This window comes from Oncorhynchus tshawytscha, linkage group LG22 (assembly GCF_018296145.1).
Source record: "Oncorhynchus tshawytscha isolate Ot180627B linkage group LG22, Otsh_v2.0, whole genome shotgun sequence".
NCBI lineage: Eukaryota > Metazoa > Chordata > Actinopteri > Salmoniformes > Salmonidae > Oncorhynchus > Oncorhynchus tshawytscha.
Window position 1 is genome coordinate 36,384,986 of NC_056450.1, and position 15,369 is coordinate 36,400,354.

At 40.6% G+C, this 15,369-nt stretch overlaps 1 protein-coding gene across 3 annotated transcripts in view; it reads right to left on the reverse strand.

Moving 5' to 3' along the window:
* The window catches only part of LOC112235750 (rho GTPase-activating protein 39), a 165,126-nt gene extending 154,976 nt beyond the window's left edge, over positions 1–10,150 (reverse strand). For all 3 annotated transcript variants that reach the window (XM_042304142.1, XM_042304144.1, XM_042304143.1), the window contains exon 1: positions 9,995–10,150. In XM_042304142.1, the coding sequence (XP_042160076.1) occupies positions 9,995–10,008 (14 nt within the window). In that variant the 5' untranslated portion in view covers positions 10,009–10,150. The remainder of the gene's footprint in view (positions 1–9,994) is intronic.
* Between the last annotated feature and the right edge of the window lie 5,219 nt (positions 10,151–15,369).

A 15,369-nucleotide genomic window follows, 5' to 3' on the forward strand; every position in this document is an offset into this window, starting at 1 on the left:
TAACCCTTTCCACTGTCTGTGAGAGATAACAACAAGCCTCTAACTACAGAGAGGTGCCTGGCTGAGCACCTCAGCCACTGTGTTTACTGAGCTGCATGACAACAGGGTGTGAACAAGGTTAGTCACTCAGACCCACTGTGTGTGTGTGGCTGTATGCAAACACTCCTCTGACACATACAAAGGAAACCCCTCCTTGAAGAGTCTTTTGTTTGTCAACCTGGCAGGTGAAAAACCTTTGGCCGATTGTTAATTGAAAATACTAAACCATGAACCCTTCATTAGAAGTCTCGTTCTGTACGGGCAGTCGGAAATGGTTCATGACGACTCTTCATGCTGAGAGGAAAAGGTAAGGAGGAGAGGACAGGAGAGGATACGAGAGGACAGGAGAAGACAGGAGAGGATACGAGAGGACAGGAGAAGACAGGAGAGGATACGGGAGGACAGGAGAGGATACAAGAGGACAGGAGAAGACAGGAGAGGATACAAGAGGACAGGAGAAGACAGGAGAGGATACGAGAGGACAGGAGAAGACAGGAGAGGATACGAGAGGACATGAGAAGACAGGAGAGGATACGAGAGGACATGAGAAGACAGGAGAGGATACGAGAGGACATGAGAAGACAGGAGAGGATACGAGAGGACAAGAGAAGACAGGAGAGGATACGAGAGGACAGGAGAAGACAGGAGAGGATACGAGAGGACAGGAGAAGACAGGAGAGGATACGAGAGGACAGGAGAAGACAGGAGAGGATACGAGTGTACAGGAGAAGACAGGAGAGGATACAAGAGGACAGGAGAAGACAGGAGAGAGGACAGGAGAGGAAACAAGAGGACAGGAGAGGAAACGAGAGGACAGGAGAAGACAGGAGAGAGGACAGGAGAGAAAACGAGAGGACAGGAGAAGACAGGAGAGGATACGAGAGGACAGGTGAAGACAGGAGAGAGGACAGGAGAGGAAATGAGAGGACAGGAGAAGACAGGAGAGAGGACAGGAGAGGAAACGAGAGGATAGGAGAAGACAGGACAGGAGAGGGCAGGCTATATGTCTGTGTGATATAGTTTCTCATTAGGTTTTTCTCATCAAACAGCAGAACATATCAACACCATGCCTATCAACAGTCCTCCTACTCCCCTGTCAACACCACTACCCAGCCAGCCGCCACTCCAACTCTGTTACCATGGAGAAGTCAATTATTCTAAATCTCTTTGAGACATGTTGCAGCAGGGTGCTGATCCAACACATACTGTGAGAAGGTTTCCTCCCCTCCAACCTCTTATATAAATCACAGGAAAGAGACGCAGGGCTGACAACAGAGGCTTTCCCCCGATCCTTCCTTTACACGCAGAGACATTTCTCAAGCCCCCCCAGAGCAACAATGTAGAGGTGGAGAGTGTTTGTTATGAAGATTAAATCTCCTTTCACACTTCCATTTAGATCAACCAGAGGGATAGAGACAGAGAGAGACAGAGAGAGATAGAGAGAGACAAAACACCATTGTAAATACAACCCATATTTATGCTTATTTATTTTCCCTTGTGTACTTTAACTATTTGTACATTGTTACAACACTAATTGTGATATGACATTTGTAATGTCTTTATTGTTTTGAAACCTCTGTATGTGTAATGTTTACGGTTTGTATAGTTTTTTTCACTTTTGTATATTATCTCAGAGTGGTGGTATCACAGGACGGAGGTAGGTAGTAGAAGGTAGTAGAGCTGATAAATGGCCTGAATTGATGTCATAATGATAAATAGAAAGCTAAGTTTAGAACATGAATGCGCATCCCTGTTTTTATTTTGTTATCACTTTAACTACTACTACAGGTTTCGTGGTTGTAGCCATCATTGGTTCCATTATCAATCACTTACATTACAAAACTCGTGTCATTTCAAACGTGACATTTCTCTGGTACAGGCTACGTACTGTACTGAATGACATCAGCAAAATGCCTAGAATAAGTGATCGGTGTCTAGAAGGCAGCCGGGGGATACAGTGCCTGCTGGACCATCATGCTGATAATGTCATGAAAGATTAAACCACATTTTAACATTTAACAAACGTAACATTCGACTCTTTACTTTTTCTTCTACTAAAACGTTAAAACAATCAAGCAGGTGAAGTTTAGGGTGAGGGCATTGTAGTGTCAGCAGTGACTGAAATGTTGCTTGGTACTTTCTAACTATTCACCGGGAAGCAGGCAGTTAGATAACACATCATCTCCGGGTATACAGCCTATTCCTCATCACACTGTGGGCTAGGAGCCAAAAAAAAAAAAAAAAAAATCATGTATACAGCATTCATTACCGTCAATTTGGATTAGAACATAACCAGCAACCCTGGCATGGGTCTTTAAGTCAAGACTCAGGAGTAGAGTCAATGTAGCACACGTCCTAGCTATGTTAATGAGCTGAGACCCTGAATCACGGCCCGTCTTAATGAGCAGGCGTTTTTACTGACTACTACTCTGTGACCCAGGCCTAAGGAACACCATGCCAAGGAAACAGGCCAGTTAGACCAGTTAAATACAGGGAGTTAAATCCACACAACCACAGATAAGCACCTACTGGGTAGCGGTAAAAACCAAACGGAGAGGGATGGGCGCCAAGGGGTTTGGACTGCAGGAGTATTTTGGGGAATGTTATTAAGGCAACTGAAGTGTTTGTGGAAATATCTACTCATTAGAACAGTGTTTCTCAACTCCAGTCCTCAAATAACCCCAACAGCACACAAGCCCACCTGATTCAACTTGTCAACTAATCCTCAAGCCCACCTGATTCAACTAATCCTCAAGCCCACCTGATTCAACTAATCCTCAAGCCCACCTGATTCAACTAATCCTCAAGCCCACCTGATTCAACTTGTCAACTAATCCTCAAGCCCACCTGATTCAACTTGTCAACTAATCCTCAAGCCCACCTGATTCAACTTGTCAACTAATCCTCAAGCCCACCTGATTCAACTTGTCAACTAATCCTCAAGCCCACAAGGAGTTGAATAAGGTGAATTCAAATCAAATCCAAATTAAATCCCATTTCATTGGTTGTATACATATATGGGAAACACTGTATCAGAGTAACATTAGACCCAGTGCTGGTTGCTGTGTTTTCCCCCCGAATAGAATATGAAATTTATTTTTATTCAGCCCTTTTACATCAACAGTTGTCACAATGTGCTATTCAGAAACGCAGCCGAGCAATGCAGAGGCAGAAGCACAGTGGCTATGAAAAGCTCTGTAGAAGGCAGGAACCTAGGATGAAACCTAGAGAAGAACCCAGCCTGGTCTCATAGACTAGACGTTACATAGTACATGCAAATCCAGGACATGCAAATTAGTATGATATGTTGCATTTTTGTATGGTTACATAAGACAGAAGATTACTTAAGGCAAAAATGAAAGTAGGGCGGGTGGGTGGGTGGGTAGGTAGGTGTATTAACGTGAATATCTAGCAACCCAAAGGTTGCGAGTTCGAATCTCATCACAGACAACTTAAAAATTATAGCTAATTAGCAACTTTGCAATTTCTTACTACTTAGCTAATAATTATATATGTTTTTACTTTTAACCCTTTTTCTCCCCAATTTCGTGATAATCAATTGGTAGTTACAATCTTGTCCCATCGCTGCAACTCCCCTACGGAGAGGTGAAGGTCGAGAGCCATGCGTCTTCTGAAACACCACCCTGCCAAGCCGCACTGCACCAATGTGTCGGGATCAGCTTTGAGGCACACGGCCCACCACAAGGAGTTGATAGAGCGCGATGGGACAAAGAAATTACATGATTCTGTGGACATTATGGATACTATTTGGAATTTTCGTCTGCGTTGTCGTGACTACTCGAGCCTGTGGATTTCTGAACATAACGCGCCAAACAAAGTGAGGTATTTTGGATATAAAAATCATCTTTATGGAACAAAAGGAACATTTATTGCGTAACTGGGAGTCTCGTGAGTGAAAACATCTGAAGATCATCAAAGGTAAGCGATTAATTTTATTGCTTTTCTGATTTTTGTGACCAAGCTACTTTGATGCTAGGTGTTGATAATGTTTTGTCTAGTGATCGATAAACTTACACAAACGCTTGGATTGCTTTCGCTGTAAAGCATATTTTAAAAATCTGACACGACAAGTGGATTAACAAAGAGCTAAGCTGTGTTTTGCTATATTGCACTTGTGATTTCATGAATATAAATATTTTTAGTAATATTATTTGAATGTGGCGCTCTGCAATTCAGCGGTTGTTGATGAAAATTATCCCGGTAACGGGATGGGTTGCGTCAAGAAGTTATTCTTGTCATCTTTATTTTATTACTTATCGTTAATGTAATTATTTTATTACTTATCGTTAATGTCATTATTTTATTACTTATCGTTAATGTCATTATTTTATTACCTATCGTTAATGTCATTATTTTATTACTTATCGTTAATGTCATTATTTTATTACCTATCGTTAATGTCATTATTTTATTACCTATCGTTAATGTCATTATTTTATTACCTATCGTTAATGTCATTATTTTATTACCTATCGTTAATGTCATTATTTTATTACTTATCGTTAATGTCATTATTTTATTACCTATCGTTAATGTCATTATTTAATTACTTATCGTTAATGCCGTCTTTATTTTATAACGTATCGTTAATGTCATTATTTTATTACTTAATGGCGTTAATAGCGTCTTTGGTGTAATTATCACTGCACAAGCACCTTGCTTCACATTTTATTAAAGTCATAAAAAAGTGTGTCATTGTGTGAAGTTTAAAATGCATTCTGTCATTAATAAATGTGTAATGTGATGTATTTTAACATTACACATTTTAATAGTATTTATACATTTTCATTTTACCCCCCTTTTCTCCCCAATTTCGTCATACCCATTTACGATCTTGTCTCATTGATGCAACTTCCCAACAGGCTCGGGAGAGGCGAAGGTCGAGTCATGCGTCCTCCAACACATGAACAACCACACCACACTTCTCAATACCAGCTCGCTTTACCCGGAAGCAGCTGCACCAATGTGTCAAGAGGAAACACCGTTCAACTGACAACCGAAGTCAGCCTGCAGGCGCCTGGCTCAGCGCACTCTAGGAGTCGCTCAGCGCGCTCTAGGAGTCGCTCAGCGCGCTCTAGGAGTCGCTCAGCGCGCTCTAGGAGTCACTCAGCGCGCTCTAGGAGTCGCTCAGCGCGATGAGCCAGGTAAAGTCCCCCGGGCCAAACCCTCCTTTAACCCGGACGATGCTGGGACAATTGTACACTGCCCTAAGGGACTCCTGGCCACGGCAAGATGTGGCAGACTCGGACTCCTGATGAAGAAAACAATCGTCTTCACTTGGATATACAGACAGTTATGGCTGGAGACGACACATGACGGACAGTCATAATGACATTGTGTAGTTGTGTAGCATTGGTGGCATTGTGGTTACTACTGGCTGAAGAGTTGACCAAAGTTGACCTAGATTTACCTCACTAACTCCTCAAACCTGTTTCGTAGGATACCCCTCAGTTAATCCATAGCCGTTGCTTTTTGATTGTCTTGTGTTGTTACAAAGTCATGACTAACTTACATGTCAGGTTTAGAAGTACTCTACCACAGCTTTAGTGTGTAGCAGTACAGTTTCATTAATTCATGGCCTGGGCAGCTCAGACGCGCCTCCTCACAGCTGTCTCCCTCCCCACCCAGTAGAGAAGGTCTCTGCACTGACACACCCTACCATTCCCAGGATTTGTCCTACTGTACCACTCCCTGCCTGTTCTCACCCTACCACTATGGGGATCACTGTTCTACTGTACCACTCCCTGCCTGTTCTCACCCTACCACTATGGGGATCACTGTTCTACTGTACCACTCCCTGCCTGTTCTCACCCTACCACTATGGGGATCACTGTTCTACTGTACCACTCCCTGCCTGTTCTCACCCTACCACTATGGGGATCACTGTTCTACTGTACCACTCCCTGCCTGTTCTCACCCTACCACTATGGGGATCACTGTTCTACTGTACCACTCCCTGCCTGTTCTCACCCTACCACTATGGGGATCACTGTTTAGCCACGTTGACTCAAACCTATTATTGCCTACAGATATACAACAACAACGCAAACAATTGCACACGTGCACATAAAGGAGTGTGCACGTGAACCTACACAGTTACTTTCCATCAACCAACCAACAACCAGCATTCTAGGGCTCCCAAGTGATGCAACGGTCTAAGGCACTGCATCTCAGTTCAAGAGGTGTCACTACAGTCCTTGGTTCGAATCCAGGCTGTATCACATCCGGATGTGATTGGGAGTCCCATAAGGCGGTGCACTGCATTGTCCAGGTTTGGCCAGGGTAGGCTGTCATTGTAAATAAGAATTTGTTCTTAACTGACTTGCCTAGTTAAATAAAGGTTAAATAAATAAAATAAACACACAGACTCAGCTGTGGAGGACTAAAGGTCTTTGACAACATCTAAAATGGTCATTGATGAAGTCCACAATGGTCAGTTCTCTCTGATTCATCCTGCAGGCAGTGGCCCAACAATGCAGCTTTACAGCCCAAACTCCCAGTCAGCACATAGTGACCCCAACCAGTAAAAACAGTCCCACATACCTGGCGTGTCGGGGCTCAGACAGATACAAACATTAAAAATGAGTTTGTTCAAATCCTTGACTACATGCCTTAGACTGGGTTTATATGGTAATAACAATTTGCGTTTGACAAATGTTTGTTCTTTTCATTTCCATAGCATACCATTTGCATTTCAAATAAAGAGAACATTTTAAATTTGAGGCACGCAAAGGGAAACCGAGACAATACGTTTTCCTATAAAGTAATGTAAGTGAGTAATGTAAAACTTCCATCTCCAGACTATAGCCTACTTGAAGCCCGTTGTAATATTTTACTGTAGCACAGCAGACAGTGGAAATCATCAATCCGCAGAAGTGAGAAGCGGCAACACGAGGATCAACAGCAAAAACGAGTCACATTATATCGGTCTAGTTTCGGGGGTGGGGACGGGACGGGGGACGGGGGGGGGGGTGGGAGACGGGACGGGGAGGGGAGACGGGGGGTGGGAGACGGGGGACGGGACGGGGGGGGGGAGACGGGGACGGGACGGGGAGAATATTAGTATACTAGTATAGTTAGTATAATAGTAATAGTATAATAGTAATAGTTAGTATAAATAGTATAATATAGTTAGTATAATAGGGGTACTTAGTATGCTAGGGAGTAATAGTTAGTATATAAGCTAGTATAATAGTAATAGTTAGTATATAATAGTTAGTATAATAGTAATAGTTAGTATAATAGGAGTTAGTATAATAGCAATAGTTAGTATAATAGGGGAGACGTTAGTATGATAGTAATAGTTAGTATAATAGTAATAGTTAGGGGTAGGGAGAGTTAGTATGACAGTAATAGTTAGTATAATAGTAATAGGACTAGTTAGTATGGTAGTAATAGTTAGTATAACAGTAATAGTTATATAATAGTAATAGTTAGTATAATAGTATAGTTAGTATAATAGTAATAGTTAGTATAATAGGAGTATAATAGTAATAGGTATAATAGTAGTATAACAGTAATAGTTAGGGAGTTAGTATAATAGGGAGTAATAGTTAGGGTTAGTATAATAGTAATAGTTAGTATATGACTATAGACCATATTGAATACTTATATATATATAATAGTAATAGTTAGTATAATAGTAATAATACAATAGTAATAGTTAGTATAATAGTTAGTATGATAGTAATAGTTAGTATACCAGTATAGTTAGTATAATAGTAATAGTATAATAGTAATAGTTAGTATAATAGTTAGTATAATAGTATAGTTAGTATAATAGTAATAGTTAGTATAATAGTAATAGTTAGTATGATAGTAATACTTAGTATGCTAGTAATAGTTAGTATAATAGTAATAGTTAGTATAATAGCTAGTAATAGTTAGTATAATAGTAATAGTTAGTATAATAGTAATAGTTAGTATAATAGTAATAGTTAGTATAATAGTAGTATAATAGTAATAGTTAGTATAATAGTAATAGTTAGTATAATATTATAGTTAGTATAATAGTAATAGTTAGTATAATAGTAATAGTTAGTATAATAGTAATAGTTAGTATAATAGTAATAGTTAGTATAATAGTAATAGTTAGTATAATAGTAATAGTTAGTATAATAGTATAGTTAGTATAATAGTAATAGTTAGTATAATAGTAATAGTTAGTATAATAGTATAGTTAGTATAATAGTAATAGTTAGTATAATAGTATAGTTAGTATAATAGTATAGTTAGTATAATAGTATAGTTAGTATAATAGTACTAGTTAGTATAATAGTAATAGTTCGTATAATAGTAATAGTTCGTATAATAGTAATAGTTAGTATAATAGTATAGTTAGTATAATAGTACTAGTTAGTATAATAGTAATAGTGCTATGGAACATGCATGTGTTTTTTTATTTGTGTTTTTACTTTGGTTGCGGAACCAAGCTATTTGTAGAAACATCTGCCAAGCTTCAAGAGACGAAACTGATCATTAAAATTGGACCACAATCATACAATCCAACTCTGGCTTCCACAGCACAATAAAACATAGTTAATGCTTCCATGGCCTCCATTTGCTCACTGTCTTCACAATGTGTAACTTGGACGCCCTTCAAGTGTGATTATATGTACAGTAGTAACACATCTCTGTTATTATATATATAGTACTCACACATCTCTATTCAGTAAGAGCAATACACTGCTGTATCCACTGCACTCATCAACTGATTACAGGCTAACCAATTCATCTAAACTACCCCAATCATTATATGTCTTTATATAAATGGTATATAGCATGAGGCCAACACTAAACAGCTAATCGACTCTAGTCAGTTGAACTAAAATATGAATAAAATACGTCCACGCCCGTCCCGCTGATGGACACATGAAAGTCGGGATGGGAAGTTTATTTTACCTTTATTTTACTAGGGAGAACAAATTCTTATTTTCAATGACGGCCTAGGAACAGTGGGTTAACTGCCTGTTCAGGAGCAGAACGACAGATTCGAACTTGCAACTTTTCGATCACTAGTTCAACGCTCTAACCACTAGGCTACCCTGCCGCCCCGTGCCTGACTGAGCGCCAGATTGACTGACACAGCACCAGAGGGAAAGCATGCTGGACCATGTGTAACTAACCAGCCCTCTCCTGTAGCGTTCAGCATCTGTTCACCGACATGCATGCCGGTCAAGACCAGGCATGTTTCCCCCCAGACTAGCCCATTAATCCATTGTAAAAACCTTGGATCTCGTGTTTGAACGTTGAAGTTGCCCAGAGGCATGGTTTTACACACCGATAAGGAACAGTGTAATAGACCCTAGTGTAGTTATTGGACAGGCATGCAGTGTTTTAGGATGACTTTCTCTTGAAAAGAAGGACTACATCCGTAATGAATACAATATATTGATCCAGAACTATCAAATAATTATTGAAATGGGATAACATTTCACCTCCCAATGCATCAGTTTGTATGTCTTCTTGGTGTCCTTCATTTCAAGCTTTTTATCCGTTTGAAATGAGTTTGTTCAAATCCTTGGCTACATGTTATTGTCTTAGACTGGGTTTATATGGTAATAACAATTTGCGTTTGACAAATGTTTGTTCTTTTCATTTCCATAGCATACCATTTGCATTTCAAATAAAGGGAACATTTTAAATTTGAGGCACGCAAAGGGAAACCGAGACAATACGTTTTCCTATAAAGTAATGTAAGTGAGTAATGTAAAACTTCCATCTCCAGACTATAGCCTACTTGAAGCCCGTTGTAATATTTTACTGTAGCACAGCAGACAGTGGAAATCATCAATCCGCAGAAGTGAGAAGCGGCAACACGAGGATCAACAGCAAAAAACGAGTCACATTATATCGGTCTAGTTTCGTTCACCAAGAGAAACACAAAGTTACATGCATTGACAATACACTGTACAGTAAATAGTAACTTGCATACCTTGTCTCGGCCATCTTCCTCACATTGTATGAGCAAAAAGTTGGAATAAGAGTTGCATTGTAGTAGATTTCCCACTAGTTGAAACTATGTATGTGCGTTTCCACGTAACTAGAGCACAGTACTGCCTCACCCCTGCCCCGTCTGTGTGCAAGTCAGTACAGCACACACACCCCTCCACGAAACTCCACCATGGTCATGGTTTATATGTAATCTGATCCCTAACGGACTGTATTTAACTGAGCGGTATACTAGAAAGCAGCTAGAATGAGTTAGCCAGCTAACTTGCCTAAATATTCTGAAATATATATATATTTTAGAAGGATAAGTTTGAAATGGGCATGGTCTTATTGACTCAACAATCAAAAACACATATCTAAGTTTAAGCTTTCTTAATTAATCAGAAAGTCAATAGTTATTTCTGGTTGTTTATCAAAGTTAGCTAGCTAACTCATCGAATTTGCTTTGTAGTATACCCCTCTGTTTTCCCTCTGCATTGGGGTGTCTGATGATCTCGGTGTCAACATGACCCAATACACCCACCTAGTGCTGAGACAGAAATATACATCCCAGACTCATGTTGACTGTCACCCCAGATCCAATTGTGTCCAAAAGTTTGGATCAGTGTCTATTTATTAAATTAACTGTTTGGGAAATCATTCTTAAATGTGTACCAATAAATCAACACATTTATCAAGATATTTACTTTTCACCAAAGCTTCCAAAGCTGAAAGAACCAGTGAAACCTGTTGGCTGAATATGGAACAAGATCAAATGTATGGTTAGTTAGAACCCAGACAAATATGTTATACAGTACATGAATGTCCAAATAAGAAATAGGCATGTATGGTATTGGTAACAGAGTGTCCCAATCAAGGACTGCAGGTCTGAACATGTTAAATAAACACAACCCAGACTAAGTGAAGAGGAGGAAACCTTGGCATTCAACACTTTATTCACAAACTAGTTACAGCTATCAACTGTTCACTGGAAACCAAAATATATGCACGATAAACCCATGGAACTACACAAGGCATCGTTATGATAAAACCCTCTCTTTTTTTTTGTCCACATACAGTAGTCCATTTCAAAGTGCGAATAACAAGTACTGTTGCTTATTTTTTCCCAGGGGGAGAAGAGACTTGTTTTACCTCGTACAATATAGTACAAAATTATTGGGGGGTGGGGGTTCGGTGTCCTGGTAAATTGAGGGTGGAAAGATTCCTTCTGCTCAAGGGTATTCACATCAGAAGACTACTTACAGGGGTGAAGCATCGGTGCAGTGTAGGGCGGCAGGTAGCCTAGCAGTTAGAACATTTGACCAGTAACCGCAAGGTCGATATGTTGAATCCCCGTAAAAACAAGGTGAAAAATCTGTTGATCTGCACATGAGCAAGTCACTCAACCCAAATTGCTCCAGGTTCCCGGTCAATAACGACAGATCCCTGGCCACGAACCCACTGTCAGGGGGAGTACAGATATGCTAAATTCCCATTACCAAACTTGTACAAGTTACCCACTTGTACATGCAGTGAAACAGGAGAAATATAAGCACCCACTATTTGACCCTTTTGATGAAGCGCTGTGTGATAGGTAATATCTGTTTATTATAAAATATATTTTAACATTTACATTAATCGCAAAAACCTACATTCAAATACACACAGCAATTTTATATATATGTTGAGACCCCAATAGCACCATGTATAGCGAACAAATCTACTGTTATAAAGAATGCAGCATTTGTTAAATACATTTATTTTTCCATGTATTTTTATTTCTAAGAGAAACATGTGTAACTACAGTCTTTAGACCATGAAGTTATGGCCGATCGTGACTGTGTGGGCTTGTTTTACAAGCCAGCATGTGTCTGAGTATCTCTAAGTGGTATTAGGCAGAATAAACTGCCAGGGTTGCTGTATAAGGTGAGTGGGTCATGAAACCTATGTCCCGCCCATCTCTGGGACACATCGGCTTGCAAAACAAGCACACCTTTTCTCTCTGAAGCCTTTGATGACATCAGAGAGAGGTAGTGGGGCACGTTCCTCTGCCCAGCCATTGGATAGTTATTTTACATATCAGCTAGCCATATCATATGTCCTAGCAATCTGGTGCCCGACAGCACAGTCGATGACCTGGCACACAACCATTGGTTGATACATGCAACAACGTCTTAGCAGGGGAACTCAACTGTGGACTGATGACTTCATGAAACAGACTTCCTGGATGAACCAACCAGACTAGACAAGTCAGGTTTACACATAGAGATGTATAAGGATCATTACATAGAAATAACCTGTTTTTGCATGGATATTGCCATTGAGGGCTTCCAGGCATTTTACAGTAGTCAACTGTGTAGAGATTCGTATGGGGTTGGGAGCGATCAGCCAATAAGCAGAGCATTGTCTTCTTCTTTAAAATGGTTTGCCTAGTTTGTAAATGGCTTCAAGCTATGTGACTGCCATCTAGTGGCCACAATAAATGAATGACACTAAATTTGGTTCAGGACTCCAGCACTGCAGGAGGCGATAAGACACCTATATTAGTTTACACTTTTTTTTTTATCTAAAGAAGAAGAAAACGGACTATTTTAAAATGGAAATGGCTTCAGTGGTGCTGCCCATACTGTCACAGACACCATAATGGGACAGCTACAATGTTGTGATCTCTATACGTCTCAGTGGGTTCACATCAGATAAGTGTCTTCGATTGCATGTTTTCTGATTGGACTCTCTCAAAACGGTTAATGCCACAGCTACCAAGTTGTAGCGGTAGAGATATTTTCAGTAAAAACTCTTATTCTGTTAAACGTCCAGAACTCCAGTCATTTTGAAATGAAAATATGAACGCAACAAAAGGGAATGCTTTGATTCACATAAATATCAAGTCTCTTGTTTTTCATTAGAAACATAGTAGAACTAAAATAAGCTGCAACACTGAAAAGATATGGCACTTAGATGACACGTAGTCCCAGTTCCTACCTACACTCCAACCCTAACCACGGCCTCCTCGTGTCCACAGCACTCTAACTCAAAGTGTGTGAGTTGTGTGTGTGTTTGTGTGTGTGTGTATCACTGAACCTCATAATTGATCATCTGCATTTTGTGGAATTAAGTGTTTTCAAAAATGACTTAGTAACACATTGGTTAAAAAAAAGCCTTAATCAATGTGCCACATACACGTAGTCAGCACAGGGGGGTGGAACCAGCACCAATTCATACACCCATTAGTAAAAACAAACAAAGTCAAATACACATATAGAATACACAATCTTTTTTCAAAGAATCCAATGAATATCAAAAATCAATCAAGTTTATTTTCCTCTCATATTCCCAAAGCTCCCCAAAAACAAAAAACAAAGCAAAGTAATATCCTGCAATAGGAAAATAATCATGTGCTGCTGCTGCTGTGTTCACTCATAAAGAATCATGTGCTGCTGCTGCTGTGTTCACTCATAAAGAATCATGTGCTGTTGCTGCTGTGTTCACTCATAAAGAATCATGTGCTGCTGCTGTGTTCACTCATAAAGAATCATGTGCTGCTGCTGCTGTGTTCACTCATAAAGAATCATGTGCTGCTGCTGCTGTGTTCACTCATAAAGAATCATGTGCTGCTGCTGCTGTGTTCACTCATAAAGAATCATGTGCTGCTGCTGCTGTGTTCACTCATAAAGAATCATGTGCTGCTGCTGCTGTGCATAAAGAATCATGTGCTGCTGCTGCTGTGTTCACTCATAAAGAATCATGTGCTGCTGCTGCTGTGTTCACTCATAAAGAATCATGTGTTGCTGCTGCTGTGTTCACTCATAAAGAATCATGTGCTGCTGCTGCTGTGTTCACTCATAAAGAATCATGTGCTGCTGCTGCTGTGTTCACTCATAAAGAATCATGTGCTGCTGCTGCTGTGTTCACTCATAAAGAATCATGGGCTGCTGCTGCTGTGTTCACTCATAAAGAATCATGTGCTGCTGCTGCTGTGTTGCTCTAAAGAATCATGTGTTGCTGCTGTGTTCACTCATAAAGAATCATGTGCTGCTGCTGCTGTGTTCACTCATAAAGAATCATGTGCTGCTGCTGCTGTGTTCACTCATAAAGAATCATGTGCTGCTGCTGCTGTGTTCACTCATAAAGAATCATGTGCTGCTGCTGCTGTGTTCGCTCATAAAGAATCATGTGCTGTTGCTGCTGCTGTGTTCACTCATAAAGAATCATGTGCTGCTGCTGCTGTGTTCGCTCATAAAGAATCATGTGTTGCTGCTGTGTTCACTCATAAAGAATCATGTGCTGCTGCTGTGTTCGCTCATAAAGAATCATGTGTTGCTGCTGCTGTGTTCGCTCATAAAGAATCATGGGCTGCTGCTGCTGTGTTCACTCATAAAGAATCATGGGCTGCTGCTGTGTTCGCTCATAAAGAATCATGGGCTGCTGCTGTGTTCGCTCATAAAGAATCATGTGTTGCTGCCGCTGTGTTCACTCATAAAGAATCATGTGCTGCTGCTGTGTTCGCTCATAAAGAATCATGTGTTGCTGCTGTGTTCGCTCATAAAGAATCATGTGTTGCTGCTGTGTTCACTCATAAAGAATCATGTGTTGCTGCTGCTGTGTTCGCTCATAAAGAATCATGGGCTGCTGCTGCTGTGTTCGCTCATAAAGAATCATGGGCTGCTGCTGCTGTGTTCACTCATAAAGAATCATGGGCTGCTGCTGCTGTGTTCACTCATAAAGAATCATGGGCTGCTGCTGCTGTGTTCACTCATAAAGAATCATGTGTTGCTGCTGCTGTGTTCGCTCATAAAGAATCATGTGTTGCTGCTGCTGTGTTCGCTCATAAAGAATCATGGGCTGCTGCTGCTGTGTTCACTCATAAAGAATCATGTGTTGCTGCTGCTGTGTTCGCTCATAAAGAATCATGGGCTGCTGCTGCTGTGTTCGCTCATAAAGAATCATGGGCTGCTGCTGCTGTGTTCACTCATAAAGAATCATGTGTTGCTGCTGCTGTGTTCGCTCATAAAGAATCATGGGCTGCTGCTGCTGTGTTCACTCATAAAGAATCATGTGTTGCTGCTGTGTTCGCTCATAAAGAATCATGTGCTGCTGCTGTGTTCACTCATAAAGAATCTCTTGGTGAAGTCCGTTGGTGTATTACAGGAAGGGGCCAGCAATGGGCCGCTTGCTGGTCTGGGATATGGTTGGGGCACTGGAGGACTGCAGTCTTGATTAAAGGGACAGGCTCACCCCCATATCAGCCAGGAAGTGTTGCTGTGGCCTGAGGACGAGGAGGGTGAGAAGTTAAGCGGGTCTGCGTGGTGGACAGGCCAGAGGTGACATTGTGCTGATTCAGGCTCCCTAAAATCTCATGTGAGGAGGGGAGACAGAGTG